The sequence below is a fragment of the Lissotriton helveticus genome, chromosome 1_1 (assembly GCF_964261635.1).
Source record: "Lissotriton helveticus chromosome 1_1, aLisHel1.1, whole genome shotgun sequence".
NCBI classification, from domain to species: Eukaryota; Metazoa; Chordata; class Amphibia; order Caudata; family Salamandridae; genus Lissotriton; species Lissotriton helveticus.
Window position 1 is genome coordinate 889,402,507 of NC_136057.1, and position 27,879 is coordinate 889,430,385.

At 48.9% G+C, this 27,879-nt stretch overlaps 1 protein-coding gene across 1 annotated transcript in view; it reads left to right on the forward strand.

Moving 5' to 3' along the window:
* The window catches only part of ARID2 (AT-rich interaction domain 2), a 1,386,754-nt gene that overhangs the window by 500,666 nt on the left and 858,209 nt on the right, over positions 1-27,879 (forward strand). The window contains exon 6 of the mRNA XM_078675715.1: positions 26,556-26,623. Within this exon, the coding sequence (XP_078531841.1) occupies positions 26,556-26,623 (68 nt within the window). The remainder of the gene's footprint in view (positions 1-26,555; positions 26,624-27,879) is intronic.

The following is a 27,879-nucleotide window of genomic DNA, read 5'->3' on the forward strand; positions in this document are numbered from 1 at the left end:
GAAAACATACACCTGACTGTAGAACACCTTCCAGGAATTCACAATCAGATAGCAGATCTGTTAAGTCGTCAGTCACAACAGATTTACGAATGGGGGTTGCACCCACAGGTTCTCCAACCATTTTTCCAAAGGTGGGGACAGCTACAAATAGATCTGTTTGCCACCCACGAAAACGCAAAATGCCCAACCTTCGCCGCCAGGTTTCCACACCCACGGTCGGAGGGGAATGCAATATGGATGAACTGGTCAGGCAGATTTGCGTACGCTTTTCCGCCTCTCCCACTCATTCCACTAGTAGTACGCAAGCTCAGACAACAGTCTCTCAAATTAATACTAGTGGCCCCCAGATGGGCACGACAGCCATGGTTCGCCACGCTACTAGATCTCTCACTGGTTCCACATCAGAAATTACGGTTCACGCCATCCCTGTTAAAACAGAACCATGGAGAAATAAGGCACCCAGAACCAAACCAACTGAATTTGGCGATCTGGCTCCTGAGGTCTTAGAGTTTGGCTACTTAAACTTACCACCAGACTGTATGAATATAATTAAAGAAGCTAGAAGACCCACCACTAGAGCATGCTATGCTGCTAAGTGGAAAAGATTTGCAATGTACTGTAAAAACAATCACATTGATCCACTGGATGTTTCCATCCAAAATATTATTTGCTACCTTCTACACTTACAAAGGTCCAACTTGGCTTATTCTTCCATACGACTGCATCTAGCAGCAATTGCAGCCTATTTACAAAATAGACAGCATCTATCTCTCTTTAGGGTACCTGCAATAAAAGCATTTATGGAAGGATTAAAACGAATAATCCCATCTAGGTTACCACCTGCACCAGTAAGGAATCTAAACGTGGTCCTTACAAGGCTTATGGGTCCCCCTTTTGAGCCTTTACACAAGTGTGAACTGCAATTCCTTGCCTTGCCTTGGGCGCCACCACCCAGCCTGATCACAGGCCACGCCCAGGTACATTAGGCCACGCCCCTAATATCACCTATAAGTTATGTGTTTTCCACGTACGCGCAGCGGACGGGCGCAGCAGGCGCGCCGTCAGCGCGCCGAAGGCGCGCCTAAGGCAAGCCCGTCTGGGCCCAGCCGGCCTCAGGCCCAGTCACTATGCCCAATTCTCCTGCAGATCGCCTCTCCTACTCCAGAGACAGGCTTCTAGCACTTAACCCACTGAAAAACTCTAAGTGCAATTACATCCACACAGGAGAAAAACCTTTTTTCAATTGTGACCTCTGCAATCCGGTAATTACCATCGACGAACGTCAGGGCCTACAGCTTGGCCTCCTTAACTGTAGGTCCCTCCCTAGGCATTCTCACGAAATCAACCTTTTGATATATGACCATGCCATCGATATACTGTTCCTTACGGAAACGTGGATCACCCCCTGCTCTGACCCCGACATTGTCAACGCTCTTCCACCCGGCTACCAAATACACACCCAGAACAGACCCCTCGGCAGAGGAGGCGGCCTGGCAATAATCTATAAAGATCAATTCTCTTGCAGAACCAACGACGGGAATATAGATAACTGTGAAAGCTGCCATTTTACCCTCCAGATATCCCCCGTTTCCTCCCTCTCTGGTCTACTGATATACCGCCCGCCGGGACCCCCAGCCAAATTCCCCAGTGCTCTTGCTGACACAGTAATCCAGTTGGAAACCACTACACCCAACTTTTTAATCCTGGGGGACCTGAATCTCCATCTCCTTGACCCCATGGATACAACTTCCTCTGACATTCTTATCGACCTCATGTCCTATGACATCCGACTTGTGAACTCAGAGCCCACCCATGAAAAAGGACATCTCCTTGACCCTATTCTCACTAACATCCCTGACCTCAAAACCCACACTCCCCTTCCCCTTCCTTGGACCGACCACTTCTTTATTCCCATTCGTTGGTATGTCCAGGTCCCACCCATCCTTCCGCCAAAAACCCGGGTCACCGACCGGCGCTGGCACAAACTCTCACCAGAAGAATGGACCACTACTATCAGGGCCGCTCTACCCCCCCGGCCTCTGACCCAGTCAGTGCGGATAAACAGTTCAACACCTGGCTCACTCATTCACTGGACGATCTCCTCCCTAAAACTACCAGTTTAAAACGAGTAAAAAGAGTGAACCTTTCCCCCTGGTACACTCCCGATCTCAATCTTTTACGTAAGGAGTGCAAAAGAACACAACGCTTATGGAGAAGGGATAAATCCACAAGCAAAAAAGCTGCTTTTCGCAGCTCCCTACAAAACTACAAACTCTCCCTTCGCAATGCCAAAAGCACTTACTATGATGAGAGGATAAAAAACTCCTCCTGCTCTGCCAGGGAAACATTCATCATTTTAAAGGAACTACTCAAAGCCCCGGAACCACGAGTCGAGAAACCTCCAGACCCACAAGCCTCGGACGAAAAATGCCTCAACTTAGCCAAATTCTTTGATGAGAAAATCCAAAAAATTCTCACCTCCTGTTGATCTCAGTCTCATCAATGAGAGCTATACCAATCAGGACCCTGGTATCCCCCTCCTAAATTCCCTGGGCCCAGTAACTATCGAAGAAGTCACTTCGACGCTAGCTACAATCAAAAGCGGTTCCCCCAGTGACCCGGTGCCCCTCCGTATTCTAAAAAAAAGTGACCCCTACGATTGTCCCACCCCTCACAGACCTTATCAACTCCTCACTGCTCCAAGGAATAGTCCCCCCCAGCTGGAAAGCGGCTGTTGTTAAGGCGCTCCTCAAAAAACCTGCACTTGACCCCCTCGACATGGCCAACTATAGGCCAATCTCCCTCCTCCCTGGAATCAGTAAAATTACCGAAAAGCTGGTCAACAAAAAACTATCGCAGTTCCTCGAGTCTAACAAACTGCTCAGGAACTCGCAAACTGGGTTCCACCCAGGTCAGGGCACAGACATCGCCCTGCTCGCAGCAGTGGAGGAGGCCAGAATCATCCTGGACGCAGGAGGGTCAGTAGCAGTGATCCTCCTGGACCTCAGTGCGGCTTTCGACACTGTTGACCACCGGGTCTTAATCCAGCGACTTAAAAACATCGGAGTAGAGGGTACTGCCCTGGCATGGTTCGCATCATTTCTGGACCACCGCTCTTTCCAGGTTTGGGAGAACGACTCAGGCTCCCCCGCAACCCCCCTCCAGTGTGGAGTGCCCCAGGGCTCGTCGCTTAGCCCGACATTGTTTAATGTCTACATGTCCACACTGGAGGAGGTGGTTACCCCGTTCGGAGTCAAAATCATCAACTACGCGGATGACACGCAATTAGTGGTGTCTCTGTCTCATCCCAACCAGGAGCCTTCTAACCTTTTCAGCTGTCTTTCAGAAATCCAGGGATGGATGAATCGTTCGTCACTAAAACTCAACGGATCAAAAACAGACATCTTAATCCTCGGCCAAAAGGGCAACTCCCTTCCCCTGAACATCTGGCCCCCCTGTCTGGGTGAACCTCCCATCCCCAAAGCTGAGATCAAAAGCCTGGGTATCTGGTTAGAAAAAGATCTGTCCTTCACGACCCAGGCTAAGAAAACCACTGGGATTTGCTTCGGATTACTTAAATCCATCAGGAAAATCTTGCCCCTGCTCCCTCCCGCCTCCCAGAAATTGCTCATCCATGGCCTCATCCTCTCAAGGCTGGACTATAGCAATGCTATATATCTGGGGGCCCCCGAAGCCACCTTCAATAAATTGCAAAGGATCCAGAACGCTGCTGCACGGATCCTTACCAACACTCCGGCCAGATCCTCGGCCAGACCAGCTCTGAAGCATCTCCACTGGCTCCCAGTGAGACAGCGAGTCGAATTCAAGGCTCTCTGCCTGTCCCATAAGCTCCTGCAGGACAAAGGTCCCCCCATCCTCAAAAAATTCATCAGGCCATACAAAGCCGCAAGATCTCTTCGCTCTGACCATAAACACCTCATTTTTTTTTGTAAATATTTTTTTATTGCAGCAAGATCAGAAAATCATACAGCATGTTCAAACATCTCTCTTTGGTTCTCATTTGGTGTGTCATCCCTCACCCCAGTGTTACACAGCCATTCAGCTCATAACCCGGAGGTTGAGCGGCAAAATCACGGTGGGAATAACAATTTCACTGGAGCGTTCTGTTCATGCTCATAGCCACCAAGCGGATGAGGAATGACATGGCTGCTATTGGTCCTAACAGTCCCTTCTCCCTGTCCCAAGTCCAGGTAAACCAGGAGTCTCTTTTCACCCAACTCGAACAAACCCCCCCCCCCTTCCCCCGCAACACCCTCAACCCCAACTACCCCTCCACCCTCGTCCAGGCCCACCCCTAATTGCCCTCCCACCCCCGCCCAGGCCCCCCTCCCCCCCAGGCGTGCCAGAGTGTTACCTAATCATATTCTCAATCCCCTCCATAAGACCAGATCCGGAACTTAGCACCAGGATTTATCAGTGACCATTCGTAAGTCTTCACAATGGAACTCAAAGGCAGGGAAGCAGCAAATCAGGTCTAGACCGTCCCCCCGTCTGATGGGCGCTCCGCCGGAGCCGGACTACGTTCCGGGGAGTCCTCCTCCTCCATGTCCATGAGTGTGAGTCCGAGGACCATCCCCTCCCACGCCCTGGCTCTCTCCAGTGCTGTGTCGTTGCCTGCCCTGAGCGCGGCCCGCAGGCGAACCTCACCCTCACATCTAGCCCATTTATGCAGCTCAGTCCTCCAGCGCCCTAACACGGGGCCCCGGGACGCCTTCCATTGGGACGTGATGGCTCGCTTCGCCAGGATGAGCCCCAAGTCCAGAAACTTGCTAGTGACTTTGTTTTTTGATGTGTGTGGGAACCAGTGTAGTATGCAATGCGCCATGGTGAGTTGCAGGTCCCTTTCCGTCACCTCCCGTAGAACCTCCACTACTTCCTCCCAAAATGGCCCCAGCTCGGGACAGGACCTGAACATGTGTTGGAAGTCGGCGGGATCTGCCGTGCAATGCGGGCAGGATGCCGGGTGGGCCGGGAAGTATTTATGCAATTTATCAGGGGTCAGGTAGGCCCTATGCAGGACATAAAAGTGCACCAGCTGGAACCTCGCGTTGCGTGTGCTATTTCGGGCCCCCTCCAGTATACCCTTCCATGCCTCCTCGGGGATCTCAGTCGCCAAGTCAGCCTCCCATTTCGCCTTCAAGGCCATTAGTGGAGCGACGGATTCCGAGACCATGCGACGAGACAGGCACGTGACAGCCTTGACCGTCCCCGTCATCATCACGATGTACTGGCAGGCCAGGGACAATGGTGGCTCCGACATGCCCGCTCCCCAGTGTTTGCGGATCGCCGCCGTTAGAGCCGCATGAAGGAGGAAGTCCCCGCCCGCCAACCCAAAGCGGTCCTGGAGGAGATCAAAGGGCAACATCGCCCCGTTTTCGTACAGGTCACCCATGGATGACAGCCCCTGCTGATCCCATCCGCCTAGCCCGCGCCACGAGCCCCCGTGCGGAAGTGCCCCGCAGAGGCCAAGGGGGATCTCGGGTGCGTACGGAATCGCAATACCGCATCTCCGGCGATATCTGTTCCAGCATTTTCGGGCCGTCGCAAACTCCTGAGTGAGGTGGAAATCTCCCATCGGTAGTCCCAGGACGATCCGAGACAGCACCTGGACCGGACCCGCCGGTTCTCCCGATCCGTCTGTCCCTCTCCTGGCCCGTGCTACCCATTGCGTCAGCCACTGCAGCTGCGCCGCCAAGTAGTAGAGCTCGTAGTCCGGCACTGCCAGTCCGCCATCCGCTCTAGGGCGGAGGAGTGTGGCGTGGGCCACCCTGCGTCTGCCCGCCCCCCACAGAAAGCCGATGATCATCGATCGCAGCCGCCGAAAGTAGCTCGCCGGGATCCAGATCGGGAGGGTCCCGAAGAAGTAAAGCAAACGCGGTAAAGTCACCATCTTGAGCAGCGCCACCCTCCCCATGAGTGATAACGGGAGCGTGCCCCAAAAGTCGAAGTTCCCTTTAGCATGCCTGATCGCCGACCCGATATTCCCCTCAAGGATATCAGCCCTGTCGTGGAAGATCGTGGTGCCAAGGTATCGTAGGCCTCTCTCTACCCAAGTCACGCCCTCCGTTTCCTGCGGGCACACTCTCCGCGGGCGAGTCGGGAATAGGTGGGACTTTGCCCAGTTCACACGGAGACCGGAGACACTGCTCAGCGATTGCAGGAGAGTCTTAGCACCATGCAGGGAGTCCGCCGAGTCCGCCAGGAACATCAGCAGATCATCTGCGTATAATGCGATGTGGTGTACTTGGCCATAGACGTCCAGTCCCTGGTACGCCCGGCCCAGCCGGGCTCGTGCTGCAAGGGGTTCGACAGCCAAGGCAAATAGTAAGGGGGAAAGAGGGCATCCCTGACGGGTGCCCCTGCCCACCCTGCACATCTCAGAGATTACCCTCCCTGTCCTGACTCTCGCCGTCGCGTTTTGGTAGAGCAGCCTCGTCCAATCCACGAAGCCTTCACCAAGGCCCAGCGCCCGTAATACATGGAAGAGATAAGGCCACTCCAGGCTGTCAAATGCCTTCTCCATATCGACAGCAAACACCACCGCCTCGTCACCGTCATAAGTGTCGTCCTCTAGTATATGCAGGAGTCGACGCACATTGAGCGCCGTATTGAGGGCCGGGATGAAACCCGACTGGTCCGCATGCACCAGCATGGACATGTGAGGGAGCAATCGCGTCACCAAGATCTTACTCAGGATTTTGTAATCCAGGTTAAGCATGGACAGCGGGCGGTATGCCGATCTGTCCCATGGTTCCTTACCCGGCTTCAGCAGGGGGACAATCAACGCCTCCCTCGTGGTCTCGGGCAGACAGCCCAATCGCCTCGACTCATTGTACAGCCACGTCAGCCGGGGCGCAAGGAGATCCACGTAGGTGAGATAGAATTCCGTAGGGAATCCATCAGTGCCCGGCGTCTTATTCCTTGCCATACTCTTGATGGCGACCCGCACCTCTCTCTCCACAATCTTGTCCCCGAGCCGTTTCGCATCCTCCTCACCTAGTTCCGGCAGGTCGAGACCCTCCATAAAGGTCTGGAACTCCACCAACGAAGGGAGGACCCTGCTGCGATAGAGTTCTGTGTAGTAGTCGTAGAACAACGCGTTGATCCCCTGCTGATCGAATCTCGCCGCCCCCGCTTGGTCCCTGAGCTCAAGGATGACCGAGCTCCGGCGGGCTGGGTCGGCCAGCCAGGCCAGGAGGGCCCCCGATTTGTCGCGTTCCGAGTGCGCTCGCGTGAGGTAGGCTTTGTAGTCAAAGCACCGGAGGCGCTCTACCGATGCCGCCACCGCCTCTCGCGCCCCCAGCAGGTCTTCGTGAGTGTCCGGCCGCTCAGGCCTTGCCCTCTCCAGTCTCCGCAGGGTCTCGTCCTCCCTCCCAATTTCGTCCAGTAGCGTTTTCCGCACTCCCGATGCCGTTGCTATGCATTGGCCTCGCAACACCGATTTGAACGCGTCCCATTCCGTCGCAGCTGAACCCGCCGTGTCCGCATTCACCTGGAAATACTCATCAATGCCTGACGCAATTGTGGTCCGGAAGAGCTGGTCGTCCAGCGCTTCAGGGCGTAGTTTCCAAGCCGGAATCCTCGGGCGGATTTGCGACCAGCGCAGCCGCACGAGGAGAGGGTTATGGTCAGAGATCGAGCGCGTGAGATATTCACTGTGACTCACTTCCGCATGCACGTCCTGGGAGCTCAGGAAGGCGTCAATGCGGACGTGCAACTCGTGGATACCGGAGAAGAATGAGTAGTCCCTGTCCAATGGATGGTTAGCCCTCCAAGAGTCAACCAGACCCCACCGGCGTTGCCAGGCGGAGTCTACCAGCTGGTGCAATTTGTAGTGGGGGGTGGGACCTGTCCAGGGTAACGTCGGCCACACTGTTAAAATCGCCGCCCAGGAGCAAGGGCTCCACTAAGAACTGAGCTAGTTTGTGGGACAGCAGTGAGAGGAAAGCAGGTTGGTCTACATTCGGGGCGTACAAACAACCCAGGTTAAGGTCCCTCCCGTCCAGCTTGCCTCGCACCATTATGTATCTCCCCTCCGGGTCAATTACCTGTTGTGTGCACAGGAAGGGTACCCCCGCCCGTATCCATATGGCCACCCCCCTAGCATAGGCGGAGTAGCCAGTGTGAAAGACCTGCCCCCTCCAGCGCCGCTGCAGAGCCCTCCCCTCCTTATCCAGCAAATGTGTTTCTTGAAGGAAGGCGATGTGAATGCCCCGCCTGACCAGATAGGAGTGGATCTTATGACGCCTATGCATCGAGTGCATCCCTCTTACGTTCCATGTGAGACATTTGTAGCCTAAGTCGGATCCCATGGTAGAGTCCACCATATCCTAAACACCCTCTCAGCAACCCCGCCAGCACGCCTAGGCCCCCCCCTCGTCCCCCCCCCCCCCAACTTGTATGATCAACCTACCCCAACTCCCACTCCCCCGGACAGATAACCAACATGGAAACCCCATCCAAACACAGTTATCAAAAAAGCGTATCACTACAAAATAGGGCTGGAGTGGCGGCGACGCCGGCTCCAGACAGGCCCGAAGACCCCCGCCCCCGCCCCACTGCCCCCAGCAACAAACAGGAGGTGTCCCCCGACTCTCCCCGTCCCCAAGGTCTCAGTAAGAAGTCCTAGTGGGCAGCCGCACACCACAGCACAGCGTCCTGAAGCGGCTCCCCTCCGCCCGCGTATCCCAGTACCTCACTCATGTGATCATTGTCCCACGAACCATCTCAGCCCAGGATACCATCCGCAGTCTGGGGAGTCACAACCGGCAGTTCCGTCTCTGATGATTCATGCCCACTGCTGGAGCCAGGGCTGGGAGCACTGGCCTTCGACTGCTCCGATGCGCTACTGGAGGGGCTGGCGTCTCCCTGGCTGATGGTCGCCACTGCCTGCACCGCCTTGGCGCGTTCCTGTTGCCAGTCCGATGGGGAGCCAGATCGTCTCGGCGGCGGCGTCTCCGTGGCGTGTCTCCTGGGAGGGGTCCGCGGCGCGTGGTCCTTTGCCGACTCCCCTCTGGAATCCAGCCAGCTCCAAGCCTCCTGTGGTGTCAGGAAAAAGTGGGTGCGCTCTCCTGCGACCACCCGCAGCCGCGCCGGGAACATCATAGCGTAGGGCAGTTGTAACGATCTCAGTTTCCTCTTGACCGCCAGGAAGGAGGCCCGTTGCTTTTGCACCTCTCTGGTAAAGTCCGGAAAGATCATGATCCGACTATTGTCAATGCTCAGGTCCGGGATGTCTCTCACTCTCCGCAGGATATGGTCTCTGTCTCTGAAGTGCAGAAGACGCAGTACGATCGGTCGCGGAGGCGCCCCCGGTTTGGGGGGACGCGCAGGGACTCTGTGTGCCCGTTCAATAGCAAAGAACGTCGAAAGTCCCTCCGGGGTCACCTCTGAGCGCAGCCAGCCCTCCAGGTAGGCGACCGCGTCCCGCCCCTCGGCTTTTTCGGGGACCCCCACAAGGCGAAGATTATTGCGCCGAGAGCGCCCTTCACTGTCCTCAGCTCGGAGCTCCAGCACCCGTACCTTCTGCGCCATTTCCGCCAGCGTTGTCTTTAGCTCCGCCACGTCCCCTGGCAAACTTTTCAGGGTACCCTCGGAAGTCGCTACCCGCTCCTTCAGCTTTTTGTGGTCGTCCTTTAGCAGAGACAGGTCCGACCCAATGGTGTCCATGCGTTTCTCAAGGGCCTCCCGCGCCTGCATTATGTCCCCCAGGGAGGGGTCCCGCGGGCGGGACGGACTCCCGGCCCCCGCCCCCGGCGGGACGTCGTCCTCTGGATGCCCCGGGTCGTCCAGCTTCAGGGCCTCGAAGCCCTTCTTCCTGCTGCCGCGTGTCATCCTGGCGGGCAGCTAGTGTCGCGTGCCCTCCCCAGCCCTTGGTCCGTCTCAAGTCCGTCACCCCCTCCGATCTCTGGGCCCGCGCCCCGTGGGGACCAGTTCGCGAAGTAGCCCAAGTGCTGGGGCTCGTTCCACCAGGGTCGTGGGGCACAATAGTCCCGGGTCAGGGCACCTGACGAGGTTTCCGCGTTCAGACTGCTCAGGCCGGGTGTGCACCTATGGGCCCCAGTCCCAATGCGGTGCGCCGGTCTCAGGTGCCTCCGGACAGGTAGACGCTCCCTCCCGTCTGCAGAGCCAATGCTTCGTGGGGGCGGGCAGCCAGCCCCTCACCCCCTGCTCTCCTCTCTGTCGTCGCTCGTCAGTGTGGTCCGCTCCAGATCATCCAGGGCAGGAATCCACAGGGGCTCCTCAGTAGTGGTAGGGCAGTATCACAGCCCAGCCCGGTTGCGCCTCTTCTATCGGCCTGATCGGCTCCGGGATTCCGGGGCCGCCATTTTGAGGTCAGGCACCGCCGGCCGCCGTCCTCCCCAAGCGGCACCTCGCCCGGCAAAGTCCCCACTCCCCGATGGTACCGGAGGGCTCCCGCTGCAACGCGGACGTTGCTGTCCGTTCTCTGGTGCTCCCCGCCTCCTGCAGGGACCTGGCGTCAGGCGCGGGCAGCCGGGACAGCGGCCGCCATTTTGTGCTCGTGAAGCTCCGGGCGCTCCCGCGGGAGCAAAAGTGCTCGATTCGACCCGTTACCGGGTCCTCAGTGCCACCAACGACAGTCTCGACGCTCACCAAACCCTCCCCTGCGGTTCCGGGGGTCAGATGGTCGAGCCGGGGGCCAGGATGTGTCTTGGAGTGAGGCCACGCCCCCCCTGACCATAAACACCTCATCACTACTGTCAGAGTGAAGAGGGCACATACTGGCGGGCGGCGTTTCGCGGTGAACGCGGCGCGCCTGTGGAATGCCCTCCCCCTCAAACTTAGGATGGAACCAGACTACCTTCGGTTCAGAAAATCTCTGAAAACCCACCTCTTCCCTTGATCCCCTCCCTCACTATCCTCCTCTGTGCCCGATCTTAGCGCTGGGATGCTTACGGGTTACTACGCGCTCTACAAAACCTTAAAATAAAATAAATAAAATAAATTCCTAACATGGAAAACTGCCTTCCTTGTTGCCATCACCTCTCTCAGAAGAGTTAGTGAAATACAAGCATTCACAATAGAAGAACCATTTTATCAGATACACCCTAACAAAGTGGTTCTTGGACCCAATCCTAAATTCCTGCCAAAAGTGATTACTCCTTTTCACCATAACCAATCAGCAGAGTTACCAGTGTTTTTTCAAAAACCAGACTCTGTTGCGGAAAGGGCTTTACAATCAATCAATCAATCAAGATATTTGTATAGCGCGCTACTCACCCGGAGGGTCTCAAGGCGCTTGGGGGAGGGGGGTCCGCTACTGCTCGAATAGCCAGGTCTTGAGTTGCTTCCTGAAGGAGAGGTGGTCTTGGGTCAGACAGAGGTGGATGGGGAGGGAGTTCCAAGTCTTGGCTGCCAGGTGGGAGAAGGATCTTCCTCCCATGGTGGCTCTTCGGATGCGTGGAACGGCGGCGAGGGCGTGACGGCAAGGGTGTGGCTGGTCGATCGTAGCTGGCGGGTGGGAGTGTAGAAGGTCAGGCGGTTGTTGAGGTACCTGGGACCCAGGTCCTGGAGGGCCTTGTGTGCGTGGGTGAGGAGTCTGAATGTGATTCTCTTGCTGACGGGGAGCCAGTGCAGGTCTCTCAGGTGTCCGGAGATGTGGCTGTGTCGGGGGATGTCCAGGATGAGTCGTGCGGAGGCGTTCTGTATGCGTTGGAGTCTTTTCTGTAGTTTGGCTGTGGTTCCGGCGTAGAGGGTGTTTCCATAGTCCAGTCGGCTGGTGACGAGTGCCTGGGTGACCGTCTTCCTGGTTTCGATGGGGATCCATCGGAAGATCTTTCCGAGCATGCGTAGGATGTTGAAACATGATGATGAGACGGCGTTGACTTGCCTGGTCATCGAGAGGGAGGAGTCCAGGATGAAGCACCGGTTGCGCGCGTGGTCCGTTGGTTTGGGTGCGCTGCCCAGGGCAGGGGTCCACCAGGAATCGTCCCAGGCAGAGGGCAATGATTTAAGGATGAGGACTTCCGTCTTGTCTGAGTTCAGTTTCAGGCGGCTGTTCATCATCCACTCGGCTACGTCTTTCATCCCTTCGTGTAGGTTGGTTCTGGCGGTGGCTGGGTCGTTGGTGAGGGAGAGGAGCAGCTGGGTGTCATCGGCGTAGGAGATGATGTTGAGGTTGTGTTGGCATGCAATGGCTGCGAGGGGGCTCATGTAGACGTTGAAGAGGGTGGGGCTGAGTGATGAACCTTGTGGTACGCCACAGATGACTTCGGTGGCCTCGGATCTGAACGGGGGGAGGCGGACTCTCTGGGTTCTTCCGGCGAGGAACGAGATGATCCCCTCTAGTGCCTTCTCTTGGATTCCGATGTTGCTGAGGCGCTGCACTAGGGTGCGGTGGCAGACCGTATCGAACGCTGCGGAGAGGTCCAGGAGGATGAGGGCCGCTGTTTCCCTGTTGTCGAGCAGGGCTCGGATGTCGTCAGTGGCTGCAATGAGGGCGGTGCTGTGGTTTGCTCGGAAGCCGAACTGCGAGTGGTCGAGGGATACGTTTGTCTCGAGGAAGGCGGCAAGCTGTCTGTTGACGGTCTTCTCGATGACTTTGGCAGGAAAAGGGAGGAGCGAGATGGGGCGGTAGTTCTTGAGGTCGGTGGGGTCTGCTGATGGTTTCTTCAGGAGGGCGCTGAGTTCGGCATGCTTCCAGCTCTCCGGGAAGGTGGCGGTGTTGAAGGAGCCGTTGATGATGTCCCGGAGTTGGGGTGCGATGACGGAGTCGGCCTTGTTGAAGATGTGGTGGGGGCATGGGTTAGTTGGTGATCCGGAGTGGATGGTGTTCATCATGTGGATGGTGTCTTTGGTGCTGACCGGGGTTGGAGAGCTCTTTGACGATGCTGAAGAGTTCCTTGCTGTTGTGTGCGTTGTTGTCTAGTCGTTCCTTGAATGCTGTCTTCTTAGTGGTGTGGATCAGCTGGTGGTGTTTGCGGGAGGCGTGCTTGAGGCGGTCATGTTGTCTGTAGTCGGGTCTTTGCGCCAGGTTTTCTCGAGGGTACGGCAGTTCTTCTTGGAGTTCTTGAGGTCGTCGTTGAACCAGGAGGCTTTCTTGCTGCCGGGCCTGCTGGGATTGTTTTTCAGAGGTGCGAGGTCGTCAGCGCAGTTGGTGACCCACATCCTTAGATGTTATAAGAGCTCTATTATACTACACAGACAGGACTAAATCCTTCAGAAAGACAAACCAACTATTTGTATCTTTCTCTTCCCCACACAAAGGCAATCCCATCTCTAAAGGAGGGATTGCCAGATGGATTGTAAAGTGTATTCAAATATGCTATCAAAAAGCTAAACGTACACTAACAGTTCCTCCTAGAGCGCACTCCACTCGCAAACTAGGAGCCTCTATGGCTTTCTTAGGAAACATACCATTAGAGGACATACGCAAGGCAGCAACATGGTCTACCATACATACCTTCACTAAACACTATTGTGTTGACGTGCAAGCCAAGCAGCAAGCTGCAGTAGGCCAAGCTGTCCTTAAAACACTATTTCAGTATGCTGCAACGGATACAAGCGACCACTGCTAGGGTAGACACTGCTGCACAATCATTGCTAAGTGTACAATCTGCAGCTCATATGCCTCGAACGGAATATGCTACTTACCAGTATGCATCTGTTCTTGGCATGTAGAGCTGCAGAGTTGTAGACGCCCTCCCGCCTCCCCGGGACTTGTATCCGTTCCAGTACTCATCTTACTTAGATGCACACGCATGGACATCCTTTCTCTTTACTTCTACTAACTCCATAATTTCCCATCATGGCGAAAAACAATCTGAGGATGGAGTCGATGACCATGCGCAGTATTGTCCAAGGGAGGAGTCACCTATCTCGCGACTACAAAGACTTCTTCCAAGAAGACAACAACCTGCAATCATCCGAGCCCAACACCAGGTGGCGATCTATTGCTAAGTGTACAACTCTGCAGCTCTACATGCCAAGAACAGATACATACTGGTAAGTAGCGTATTCCTTTTATTTTGTTTGTTGATTTTTAATATAAAAATAGTTTTTAGAATTATTTTCCTAAAATATGGAAACTCAATAAAAATTGATACATTACCATACTTTTAAAGTGCAAATTCTAACTGGTGCCTAAATCAGCAAGTGCATTTTGATACAATTAGGAATATATACCTGGTTGCAACCGGCATTCATCTCTATTTATCTCATTGTACATGAATGTTGGCTAATATTTATGTTATGTCCCATTAGGATCAAGCACAAGGTATGTATCAAACTGAACATAGACAGATACACTGAAATAAATCAGTACACAATAAGTATCATATTATCCTACAATGTCATCATGGCTAACATGGTTACAATCTACGCGCGTTTCGGCGGGACGCCTTCATCAGGTAGCCATATGTGTCTTGAAAAATATACAGCAAATTGCCAATGGGAGAAGCTTCTGTTATTCGTGATTACTACTCCTTATGTACGAAAAACATGCTTCAAAAAGGACTATAGCTGAATGCAGAATCGAGATATACAAAGAGTTCCTCCTGAGTGGCCAGCAGCTTAAATTAATTGCCAGCAGACGTGGTTATATGATTAGAGGAGGAACCTTGGTGTTTGGTAAAAATGGTACAAGATCTCTGGAACAGGCGGCACATTCAACATTTCTAGATATTTATGCAGGTGCTGTTCTCAAATTACAGGCAAGATGGGTCACCATGGAACGAGGAATATTCAGTCGCCGAAAACTTTAAAAAAAGGATGATGAAAGGTATATGCTGGTAGCAGGAGCAATACGTGACCGTCAAAAGGTTTTATTTAAACTCCAGAGAAACTTAATGTTCCATCTTCAAAAACATGTGCCTCCCACTCGCGCCTCACAGCCGCACTGTGCTCACCAACTGAAAACGCCGAACACAGTTGTTGTACAGTTGGGTTTTTCGATAAATATACCCAAGTCTCACCTAGTGCCCTCACAGCGCAACCTGTTCATAGGGGCAGTACTGGATACCACTGTGTGTCAAGCTTTCCCCCCTCCGCAAAGGATTCTCGACATTCAGGAAATTATTCCCTTGTTTTACAAAGGAGCGTTTTTTCCAGTTCTGAAGGTCCTTCGCCTGCTCGGTCTGTTCGCTTTCTTCCTTCTGTTGGTCAACCATGCACGCTGGCACATGAGGTTGCCTCAGAGTGGTTCCTCCGCAGTGGTATCAGCACAACGGAGATCTCAGGGAGTCAATCAGGATCTCCAGAGAAGCTGCAGTGGATCGGTCTTGGTGGATCATGGAGGGCAGTCTGTCTCAAGGAAAGCCCTTCCACCTTTCTCCATCGGTGGCCAGAGTGATATCTGATGCCTCTACACTAGGGTGGGGTGCTCGTCTGGGGATCTGAAGATTAAGGGGTTTTGGTCTCCAGAGGAGAGATTGCTTCATATCAATCTTCTGGAATTGCGGGCGATAAGTTTGGCGCTCAAGGTCTTTCTCCCCTCCCTTCGCAGTCCGTCAGTTCAAGCCCTGACGGACAACACTGCTGCGATATGGTAAGTCAACAAGCAGGGAGGTGTAGGGTCGTACCGTCTGCGAGAGGTGTTGCGGCTCTGGTCCTGGGCGCAGGACCATCGGATTTGTTTGATGGCAAATCATCTGGCCGGAGTGTTGAACGTACCTGAGGACAGTCCCAGTCAGCAGTTCTCAGCCGATCATGAGTGGAGGCTTCCCACGGAGGTAGTTCAACACATATTCCAGACGTGGGACACTCCTCGCTGGGCCTGTTTGCCACTCTCCAGAACAACGCACTGCCTGTCATTCTGCAGTCTCTAGTTTCCGAGGCAGGGAGCGTTGGGAGACGCTTTTCAGTTGAGTTGGAGCTCACAACTCCTTTACACGTTTCCTCCCATACCCTTGATTCCTTGGGTTCTGAGGAAGATTAGCCAAGACCGGGCCCAAGTTATATTGATCGCCCCCTATTGGCCAATTGGGTGTGGTACACAGACCTTCACCTTTCGTCGCACCCTCCGCTTCGTCTCCCTCTCAAGCTCGACCACCTCTCACAGTCGGAGGGGCCGGTTCTACACCTCCACCTCCAGAGCCTGCACCTTCATGCCTGGAGATTGAACAGGGCAACCTGAATTATTTTTCTCTCCCGTCTGACGTGGTGGATGTTATATTACCGCCAGGCGACACTCCACCAAGTCCATCTACTCCCACAGGTGGTCAAAATTTGTTAAATGGTGTGGAGAGAAAGTCTATTGATCCCTTAAAAGCTCATCTTTCTGATGTTCTTTATTTTTCGCTTCATTTGGCCCAGCAGGGTTGTGCTATGTATACTGTTAAAGGATATGTGTCTGCTTTATCGGCATTTCTTTGTTTGCCGGATCAGCCATCTCTTTTTAAGTCTCCAATAGTTTTAAGGTTCATTAAGGGGCTTACAAACATGTTTCCGCCCACTCCTTATATTATGCCCCAGTGGGATTTGAATCTAGTGTTAATTTTTTTTAATGGGTTTCTTGTTTGAACCTATGCATAGTTGAACTTTGAGACTGCTGTCATTCAAAACGGTCTTTCTTGTTGCTATAACTTCGGCTAAGAGGGTGAGTGAGCTTCAGGCTTTGAGTTCAAAGCCTCCGTTTCTGACCATACATGCTGAAAGGATGGTCCTCAGGACCAGGGCTGCTTTTCTGCCTAAGATGGTAACTCCTTTCCATCTAGGGCAGTCCATTACCCTTCCTACTTTCTATCCTCCCCCCACCCTTCCAAGGAGGAGGAGAGGCTTCATCGCTTGTATCCTAAGAGGGCGATTAGTTTCTATTTGGATAGAACAAAGGACTTCCGTCAGGATGATCAGCTCTTTGTGGGCTATGCTGGGTGCATGAAAGGCAAGGCGGTGCACAAGTGCACTTTATCCAGGTTGATCATCTTGTGCATCAAGATCTGCTTCGCTCTGGCTGATAAGGAGCCTCCTGAAGGCATTAGAGCTCATTCCACCAGGGCTGAATCACCTACTTCTGTCTTGTCCAGGGGTGTTCCTGTGTTGGACATCTGTAAGGCCGCAACTTGGGCCTCCCTCCACACTTTCGCGAAGCATTACTGCTTAGCAGGTGACCCACCCACCCACCTCCCAGTTGTCCACCCTCTTATACCTTAAAAAGAGGTATTGCTTAATATGGTTATTTCATATTGTCATTTTGTATTACCTCTATTTGCCTTTATTTGGGCTTATAGAAAATGTTTGCTTTCCTTGCTTTCCTAGCTTTCTTATTTCACTTTACACTGTGTGTATTTGTGTGGATACTGTGTACTATGTATGCTTCGTCTCTATGGTCGGTCCGCCCGTTTGCCTCAGTGGCACGGAAAAAATGGGTGGAACTGACGTCATCACGCCGACGTCTTCCTCTTGTGGCTCCAGTGACGTCATGCGGAGCCATGGCATTCTGACGACCACGTTGGCGTGGAGAGGCAGGAAAAAATATCCGCGGGATGCTGGCGCAGGGGATATTCATAAGGTGAGGAATCCACAGGCAGATACTGTGTCCGCCAGAAAAAGCGTTACCGAAGGTAAGTAAATCGTTCATTAGGCTTATTGTCCTATAATAGCAAAGACGTATCCCCTTTTTTATATACTGGGATGTTCTCCGACACCCGCCAGGTGTCCGAGATGGGGGTGTCATGGGCAATGGCATTTGCTAATAACATTATATACCTACTCCATTTTGCATTATTGTGCAAACAATGTCTGAGGGGATACTGTTGAAGCCTGGCACCCCCCTATGATGGCACTAAAGGCAGTACTTACGTCTGCCAAATCAAATACTTTATCAGTTAAATAAAAGTGAGTCAGGAAAGTCTCACAAACCTCTACATCATTGTTGGCATATTGTATTGCAAAACCCAGGTATCAGGGTCTTCATGATTTGGGGGGGCAGAGAGATTTGACCAAGTTCCAAAAGCGTTGGGTATTGTTCCTGGTGCATGCTAATTGTAGATTCTGCCATCTATTCCCATCCCATGTTTTATTTAGCATTTACCATCGCCGCCTTATAACTCTTTCGGCCATTTTGTACTCTAGACGAGCCACCTGATCTAATTGGCTCCCCCAGTGATCTAAGGGCTACCTTGCACTCTTTATTATACCAGTGGTGCTGTGACTGAGTACCCTTCTCCAAAGCCCTATAAGCTCTTTGAAACTTTGAACGCATTTTGGCAAATAGTGGGTTATGAAGCAATATTATATACTTAAGAGGCTGCGAGTTAAGGAGGGAGACCTCCATCTCTGCTTAGGTGTTCTCAACGTGACTAGCAATTGTGGATAGTGTTACTGGTTTTTCTTATCATGGGCATTTACATCACCACATTTCATTGGTAGTTTGTAAATCACTGGTGGTGAATGAATTGTGGGTTTGTGTTAGTTTGTGTAATTACCTTTATTCAAATGCTCAGCATAGTGGATTGTGATCACTCTCCACATTTTCAGCACAGCCATATCCTCGAAGGTATGCTATAATTTTAAACTAATTAAAAGATAGTCAATGCGGTTTGAATGATGGCCGTTGTTGAACGTGTTGGCCCCTTGCATATCAGAGATGGTTCAGCTATTGGCCACCCTAAAGCTGTTTTCTAAGCAAATAGCTTTAAGTTGGATAGCTACTTCTGTCCATCTTTTAAGTGGAGATATTTTCAGACAGGGGATACCCCACTGTGCATCTTCCTCCCTCGCCAGGTCATTTTCATCACTATCAAGAGGCTCAAAGGTCGAATTAAAGTCCCCCACTGTAACAGCTGAGGCGGCCCAAGAAAGATGGCCAAAGAGCTTGCATAAGGCCAATCTAATTTCGGACCTCTGCCCCTGCTATATCCTCTTGCATATACGCTGTAAATGTCGATGTTACCATAGGGGCCAGTTGCCAACCGAATGGTAAGAAAGTAATTGATCTCGGTTGGAAGTACCTGTATCTTAAGGCCATATGGATCCTGTCGGACCCTTATTGTAGACCTTCAATCTATCTCTCGTAGAGGTGACACACCAATATGGGATGGTCTAGATTAGTCTTTAAAACCATTTGGTGAGATGTTGGGTCCGGATATTAAAGGCCAACATATTCTCAAAAAGATCTCGATGTGATAGTGTAAGTGCAATAACATCAAGGGCGACCCCCAGATGAAGGTGTCTTTTAGCCCCTATAATATCATTCCTTATTACAGACCAGCACCCCTTCACCTGCAGGATCCAATGAATGCACTTATTTATAAGGGATCCCTCATCCTCTTTATATAAACTGGCAGGGAGTTTTGGTACGTTTATCAGGTGTACTATTTGTCTCATGTCTGGGGTTCTAACGGGATTTTGTGAAGCTAGTCGTATTTGCCCGATGGTTAACAGGTCCTAGTGGGGGGCCTATGGCCTTGATAGGTTTGTTAAATTGACAAAGGCCTACCCTTTTTTTAGTTACCCCACTAGGTTGTTTATGATCTGGGAGATCGACTATAGCACATGTAGTTAAATTTTCTCCGCCTACTCACTCTCTCTTATGGGACCCCCAGATAGCGGTCTTGTGTGATCCATCCCCCCCTTGGTTGTTAGCTATGCCATTTGGATGGGATCCCAATTGATATATTTTATTTTTTTTGCATGTCGCACAGCTATGAGTACCTTGCTTACAAAGTCAGAGAGGCTACCAACAGTTGCTTTAAGAGCTCTGATTTCCTGCACTAGATCTATTATTTGCAGGGTTAGTGATCTTTGGAAGGGTGCCTCAATTAACATGGCATTTGTGTGGTTTAGTTGACTCTCTTCTATTAGTGTCTAGACTATTTCGTTGCAAAACTGGACATAGTACAAATTGGGCATCCCTTGTGTGGTGTATACTAGCCTCTGTACCCTCTTTGTGCACCTCACTTCCTGGGCTGGTAAGCCTAACTGGTGGTTCTATGTGCCCTGGGAGTGGAAAAAAAATATTGCTGCAGGGGAAAACAGACCGATCAGCCACAGTCTCTTGCGCTACGATGTCCCCGCTTCCAAGGTGGTACATTTGGGGTATCAAGTGCCTGATTGCTGGTAGCTGCCCTTTTAAACATAGCTGGTATACTGCCAGTGTGTGTGGGGCTTCTAGATACCTGTTGGTTAGTATGCTGAGGTGAAGTATCAATAGAGGTTGGGTCAAGAAGACCCTCTCATTTGGATAATAGAGTGTCTATACGATCTATTACCCCTCCCTCTACCCCCAACAACTGGGCTTAGGGCTTTCTTCGTTGCCTTCTTTTTACAAACTTCCTTCGAACCCCCCTCAGAGACTTTATGCTTCCCCATTACAATTCAGGTTGACAGCAAAGAAGATAGAGGAAAACTTAGCCAACAGGTAGTCCATTAGCGGGGACTGATAGTTATTCAAGAGGGTGCTGTCTTAGCACAGTACATTTTCCTTATTGTAGATGTCAGGACGTGGACCTCTGAGGCAAGATGTCAGGGGGTGGTCCAGCCCAGCCTCTTACGGGCTACGACGGGCTAAGACTGGCCCGTCTTGGCCAGGTCTTCGCCCGGGCTTGTCCGGCTCAGCGGGGGCCTAAGACTGCTGAAATACACGCTTCCAGCCGTGGTGTAGGCGTAGCGCAGGTAGCTCTGCCTCTCTCTCGCTCTCGCTAACGGGCAGTAATTTGAAAAACGCAATAAAATGTGTTTAAAAGCAAAAAAGTATCTGAAAACAAACCCCATTACAAATGGAAATAGCCACTTTACACCGGTGTTGTCATTACTGCTAAAAAAGCCCTTATGTGGTAAGGTGCTGCCACACTCTCACCAGTTGATCCCTTTGTAGGAGTTTGATGCACTTGGTCTGGAAGGAGGTAATGCAGCCAAACCAAGAATCACCCAAGTACCCTTGAAAACATTCTGGTTAGTGCACAGGATAAAACTGGCTCCTCACCACTACCACCTCATAACATTTCTGCACCTGGTAAGACTACACCTGAAGAAGGACCTGCTGGTAGAAAAATTACTCTACCCCTGGCTGATGAAATATCTAGCACCTAGAAGCCTACCCAGAGAACCTTTGGGAAAGAGTGACCACAAAGACCTTTTCACAGTAGTTGGAGAAAAGTGTAAGTTAGTCATGTTTTCCCTCTCCGAGGACCAGGAAAATGTTCTGAGACTTGCTCAGGTAAGTCCAGCCCAAGGTAGGCAAGAAAACAAGGTGTGTCCCCCTCAGCCCAAACTGCCAGACAATGTTCGAGGAGGACCTGGCCAGTCCGTTCTGACTGGACTGTTCCCATTGGATCAGGGTCCAGACTGATTGGTATGTGGCTGTGCCCGAAGTGAGGTGGGTAAAGAAATAATGGGTTGAAATGCTACCCCAACGATTCAGTGGTTAGACTTACTGCAAACAATCTTCCCATCGTGAGGGGGTCAGATGACAAGCTCTTCTACCACTACACCACCTTTCAGGCCACCGCTGCCATAGGGTGATGGTGTACGAGAAAAAAGGTCACAGCGGTATACAATTCAATAGGCAAAATGTAACTTCACCGTAAAAAAAAAAATCTTGCAATCTCAAATTTGAATTTATACTGATTTATTCAATGAAACAGCATGAATAGTATATACATTTGTATACAAAACATCGGTGCTCCAGAGGAAGGGAGAGAAAAGTGCTTGAAAGGGAATGTGCACTTGTGAAGGTCATAAGAGCGGAAAGGCAGTGTGCAAATTATAACATTGGTGGACTGATCGAGACCTATCCAACCGCATGAAGGCAATATTTACATATGTTTTTTTTGGGGGGAGAACAAAAGAGAGAGCTAGGACCATGTGTGGGCCGTCCTTGTCCCTTAGTAATTATAGAATAAACAATTTAATTGGACCAAAGTGAAAATGGCTATTCAACACTGTAGTGTCTGACACCACAAGGGTTTGTTAGAAGAACCCTCACACATCTACCTAGTTGGTGTCATGCTTCATCATCGGGTTCCCAGCTGAGTAGCCGACTGCTACTCAGCTGTACTGCGACACCTGGTTACAATGTAGCTGATTTTTTTTAATGTTTTGTGAACGTGATGAAGTACTGTGGTTTAAAAATACCTCTGGTAAGCTTACTGATATTTATTTTATTCCCAGTGGCCCGGGTATATTTAAAAACAATGTGGATAATATCTTAAGACTAATGATTGTGTCTTAATTATCCCAGGTCTCCATGTTTCAGCCCTTTTGTAAAATTAAATGGGGCTTTCTTCAGGACCCCTCTCAAATATTGATAAAAGTGAGTGGTAAATTTTTTTTAAGCCATGTGTATCCGCATTTTTAGCACACTCGCTAAAAGTGTGCTGTATATGCTTTGTGGACTACATCCTGTTCTGAGGAGACCAGAGTAGGTGACATTGTGGGCAAGCACCTTGACTAATGTGACTATAGGGGCTCACCCCTCCCGGGATCAGATCTGCAATGATTTTTCGTAAATAACGTACACGCACATCAGTGGACCAAAATTACGGTCCGTCCACAAAGTTTATACAACACACCTTTGCAAGCGTGCTAAAAATGCCTCTGGGAAGCTTACTGATAATTACTTAATTTCCAGTGGCCCAGGGTATACTTAAAAACAATGAGTAGATAATATCTTAAGACTAATGATTGTGTCTTAATTATCCCTGGTCTACATGTTTCAGCCCTTTTGTAAAAGTAAATGGGGCTTTCTTCAGGACCTCTTTACTATAAATATTGGTGAAGGTGAAAAAGTGAGGTAAAAAATGTTTTAATACTCACAAAAATACCCGGATGGTTATAGCAACTATACTCAAATCGTAAGTTGAATCTAAAAACGAAAAAGAGAGAAATGGGCAAAATTGTGAATTAGAAAGACAATTATTGTCTTAAAAAAGAGAACCCTCACTCACCCAAGGGTGACATGCTTCTTCATTGGGTTCCCTCTTGCACACTGTGGACGCAAGGTACACAGTGTGGGCTTCAATTCTCCCTCCGGAGAGCAGCGTGAGGTGTTTTATTTCATCCAATGTTAAGATGAGTGAGGGGCAGAGTGCAAAAATAGTGAGTTGAAACGATCTCCACAGAAGGCACAAAACTTTAATAGTTGTTCAATGTGAATAGAGATAAAAACAGTGTGAAAATAGGGATATGGATGTTCCCTATATGTCAAGTCAACATGTTTCTGCCTTGATGACTAAAAGTTAGTGGCATTCATCAGGGCCAACATATTGTCACTCTGCTACAACGTGAAAAAATTAAATACCACACTTAATATATATGGAGAGCCAAGGAACCAGCTGCAGTCTGGTCCGTTATCTGTGAATAAAAACTATCCACTATTAAACTTGCTCAATAGTCACAATATCCACAAAACCCATACACCCAGTGTTAGAACCAGTGCGATAACCATATCACCGCACACATGTGAGATGGAATTATATCACCACCACTTTCTGAAAGATCATCTACTTCTTCCTTCTAAGGTCCTTAATGCACATGTCACACGAATCTAGAATGTAGCGATCAAAATATTAAAACCTTATCACACAATTTCTTTAGCACTTCAAATATTCACAAAGGTATTTCTCTCCCTTTCCTTTTCAGATTCAACTTACGTTTACGTTATGTCATTACAGAAAATACCTATATGAAATTAGCTTACTGGGTATGTTGGAACTTTGATTACCACCGAATCATTGTGTTTCGGATGGTATAGACCTGCAGTGGCTTTACATCTGTAACAGTATCATTCTTGCACATGATGACAAGAACAATTGATGCTGGACCATGGGACCTTTTAACCTTTTATTGCGATCATTGTTTTGGTGAGTAGTAAACAAACAAATCGTTCCATACTTAGGAGTGGACCTAGACAGAAGGACAAAAAATGTCTTTCTCTCGACAAAGATCTCTAACATTCGTCAGAAATGTTTGCATCTTCAAACAGTACAGCATCCTGTTGACCAGATATCATGTCTTCTGGGATCTAGGGCTTCAAGCATCTCTCTATTATGCAATGCAAGGTTGCCTATGGGAACCTTCAGGAATGCTTGGAGAATCAGCGGATTGAAAGGTCAAGCAGTTGGTATGACAAAATACAGTTTTCAATTCATGGTTTTCAGTTCCAGGTGGTGTTAGAAGTAAAAACTTTCTGGTTGATGTGCCCCTCCATCCTTGGATACCTTCACAGACTTTATTGGAGGGCATATATTTGTATCTTATAGTTGATCTTATCTCTCAAGGGCTGTGGTCTTCAGAAGAGAAGAAATGCCACATAGTGTTGGAACTGAGTCAGTCCACCTTGCTTCAGTACACAAAAGGTGAAGTATGTTATTTCCCTGGTGTCTTAGACGATTTGCCACTGTAACATTGCAGGAAGGATTTGACTTACAGCGATGCATCTTGCAGCACTGTGAAATTCAAAAGCAGACCAATTAAGTAATTTGTTAGTACAACAAGTGTGTTCTAAACAACGAGATGGTGGCACACATTCTCTTGCTGGGGGCATCTAGAAAAAAACCTGTTCTCCAATGAAGATAACTCAAAATGCCCTATTTACACCGCAAACGTTCCAGAACCTCAGGCCCTTAGTGATACACTTTAAAAGGTGGCTGAGAGGATTTCTCCGTGCACCTCAGAACATGCCCAGAGGGATGGTATTTCCTCATCTTTTTTGTTTGACAAAGTATGAATTACATTTTTCATCTAAAAGTGTATTTGACTGCCATCACTACTTATTGAAAGTCTCTTTCTCAGTCATTTTGTTCACTGTTGCACTGATTAAGATTTCCTGAAAGGTCTTACGTTTACAGTAGCCAGAAGGTCTTCTGTCTGTTGGAAATGTCATTGGGAATTGAATATAGTTCTTTCCAAATTGGTCATTGCTCCCTTTGCACCATTGCACAAGGCTGATTTCAAGCAGCTTCTTGGAAAGTGATGTTTTAGTGGCAGTTATGTCTGTCAGAAGTGAGCAAGTGTCATGGTCTTGTTTTTTTTTTTACTGTAACAAAGTGCCGCTAAGAACTCAAACTTATTTTCCTCCAAAAGTTGTTTTGAGCTTGCCACATAAATCAGACCATTTCTTTGCCTACTTTGTTCTCAAATTCAATGTCCATAGCAAGGTGGTCTTTGCATATTCTCAATGTCTTATATATTTTTGGACAAGACCAGAGAGTTCTGTAAGATTAAGCAACTCTATGGTAATAATCATGTGGTCAGGGCAGGTCAAGCCTCTTCCAAACAGACTATAGCTAGTTGTGTAGTTTCTTGCATTGTTACCTGTTATGCAAAAGCTTTAAAATCCTTGCCTGGTAAACCTAGGTTCCATTTTACATGAGAAAAGTCTGTTAGCGCTGCTATGATACAGAATTTTCCTATTCCTGACATTTGTGAGGAGACCACTTAGAGATCAGTCCATACCTCTGCTAAACATTGTTTATATTCTGATTCCAGGATGGATACATGGTTTGGTCACTCTTCTTTTCGTAACTTATTTGCCTAATGCTTCAGTTCTTTGGCCCTGATCGCTCTTTCAGGTTAGCTTACGTTAGTGTGCTACCCTGCTCTACCAGAGGAAATCCCATGGTAAAGAAAGGAAATGTAATTGTACTCTTAAATCTTTTCAATGGGTATACCAATTCTCTCTTTAAAACGGGAAAAAATGGGTTTTGTCAGCAAAACTACTACTTTTAAAGAGCAGTTTTTTTACTTTTCTAATGGGTTCTGATATTTATTATGCAGGTTTTCAATAAAGGGTTAACGCTGAAAGAATATGTTAACTTACTTGGGCATGTTTTGTTTTAATGAAAGCAATTCTTTCATTTATAAAAATGCCTTTGGATATTACCCTTCAATGAAAATAGTTTTTAAAATGTAATGAAGAGTTCCATGATGAAGAACTGGTATTACAGTTGAGTAACATTTCTTTTCTATTTTTTTTGTTAATTCCACATGGCGTAGTGATTTAGAAATTGACTTAAGTAACTAAATTGATAGTGCATGAAGGAAATGTTTTTTTTTTTTCCAAACGTGAATTAAGTTCATTCCTGACAAAGGGTTTGGGTTTGATCTCACACGCAATACCTGCTTATTTTTCATTTGTTAATTTTGCTTTAAGCCAGTATCAATTCCCAGTCAGCATTGAAAAACAAGTAATGAATGACGGCTGTTGGTGGAATTACTTTGTAGGTAAAATACACTGGTGCATTTGCCATATCAGCGTGTTTTATGTTTGCCAAGATTCATCCTAACCTCATGGTGGCATTCCATTAGTTTGCAGGCTTTTCCTGAAAATTAAATGTTAGGTTACATTGCAACCTGGAAGCTGTAAAATCATTGTCCTGAAAGCTTAACTGTGCGTAGCCTCCCTCTGTTAGTGGAGTGGAAAGTTTGCAGAAATGCTTAGTCATTTAAGTCTTTTTCATAATTTTCTTTTCTTTTACTGTTAGATTTATGCATTTCATGAAACGTTTTTAACACTATAAGTGAACATGTATGAACCTTTTCAACAATCCGAAGTGTTCTGTCAGAAATTTATCTGACCATGGCTTACTAGAAGGTTGAGTAGATTTTTTGTTTCTGATTGGTTTGTGTTCTTCTAGCTTTAGGATCATTATCAATTGTATTTGGAGATGAATGGAAGGAGAAGATGGATCGTGATTTTATTCAGGTAATTTCTATACATTTGGTTTGCAAAAACTATCAATTTGTACCTTTATTTTGTTTACATTGTGCTGTTAATCGAAGGAAGAATTAACCTTTACTTTTCATTTTTATTGGGCTTCAGTTCACTTTTTATCTGTTGATTCCACTTCTCAACTTGTTGCAGTAGTCTGTGTTACACTGCCTTTTCCAGTTGGTTGGGGAGAGCAGATTTGAAAATACCCATGTCACTAACCTGTACTGTTTTAATGTACTGCTCACCAATCATGACTAATGTCAAAAGTTCTATGAGGGTTTTGCATTAAAGCAGATGTTATATATGTAGAAAACGTAACAAATATAGTACAAGATCAACCCGCACATGCCTTAAGTGTCTTTAATATGTTGCATTCTCCCACAGCATTCCGAACCACTCTGGTATAGTTGAAGGAAAAAAAAACATTCCTTCCCCCTTGTGATATCAGACTTGCACTGGAAGCCAATTTATGTGGTATCCATATTCGGACTCTTTTTCTTTTTTTTAATGCTTGTCCTTCTGCATAATAATCTTATCAGTGCAGTTGTTAAGCATATGGACTAGGAGTCTTTAAGGGCGAGGTGTTGTATTCACCACATGTAATCGTGGAGGTTGATATTGTTCATATTTTTCATGTTCATGCTCATTTCGAACCAGGTGGAGCTGCTAACCCTACCTGTAGGTCTTCCCGCGTACTTTGGAGATTACTAATTGCAAGAATGGAATGTGAGTCTATACGTAACACACCACTGCGGTTCTTGACATCCTTATGTTGGGAGCCTCCTACTAGCTATCATCCTTTTGTGATCTAGATATAGACAGCTCACACTTTGGACAATATATAATACTTAAAGGTGAACAATTTACAAGCAACAAAGCCTGCGATTCAGTAGCCTTTGGATGTGTTTGACCCACCCAATACTTAGTGCCCTGAAGAAGTCCTGCTCTAGGACGAAACGCGTTGCCTGTACTGTGTGAAGTCATAAAATTTGACTCTGTTTTGTAATCCACTGGAAATGGAATCAAAAGAGAGAATTTGAAGAAAGTCTTTATTGGATATGGATTATATAATTGTTCTTTTTGCTTTAATTTTGATGTGTGTTGTATCCGCAAGATGGGGTTGAGGCCGTTGCCTGGGTTACGGAGGTAGAGGATGAGATCGTCAGCGTGTTGGGAAATTAAAATTTGTCTCTCTGGGAATATAAGGGCATGGTCGCAATAATGTTGGCGGACTTTAGAAGCTTGGG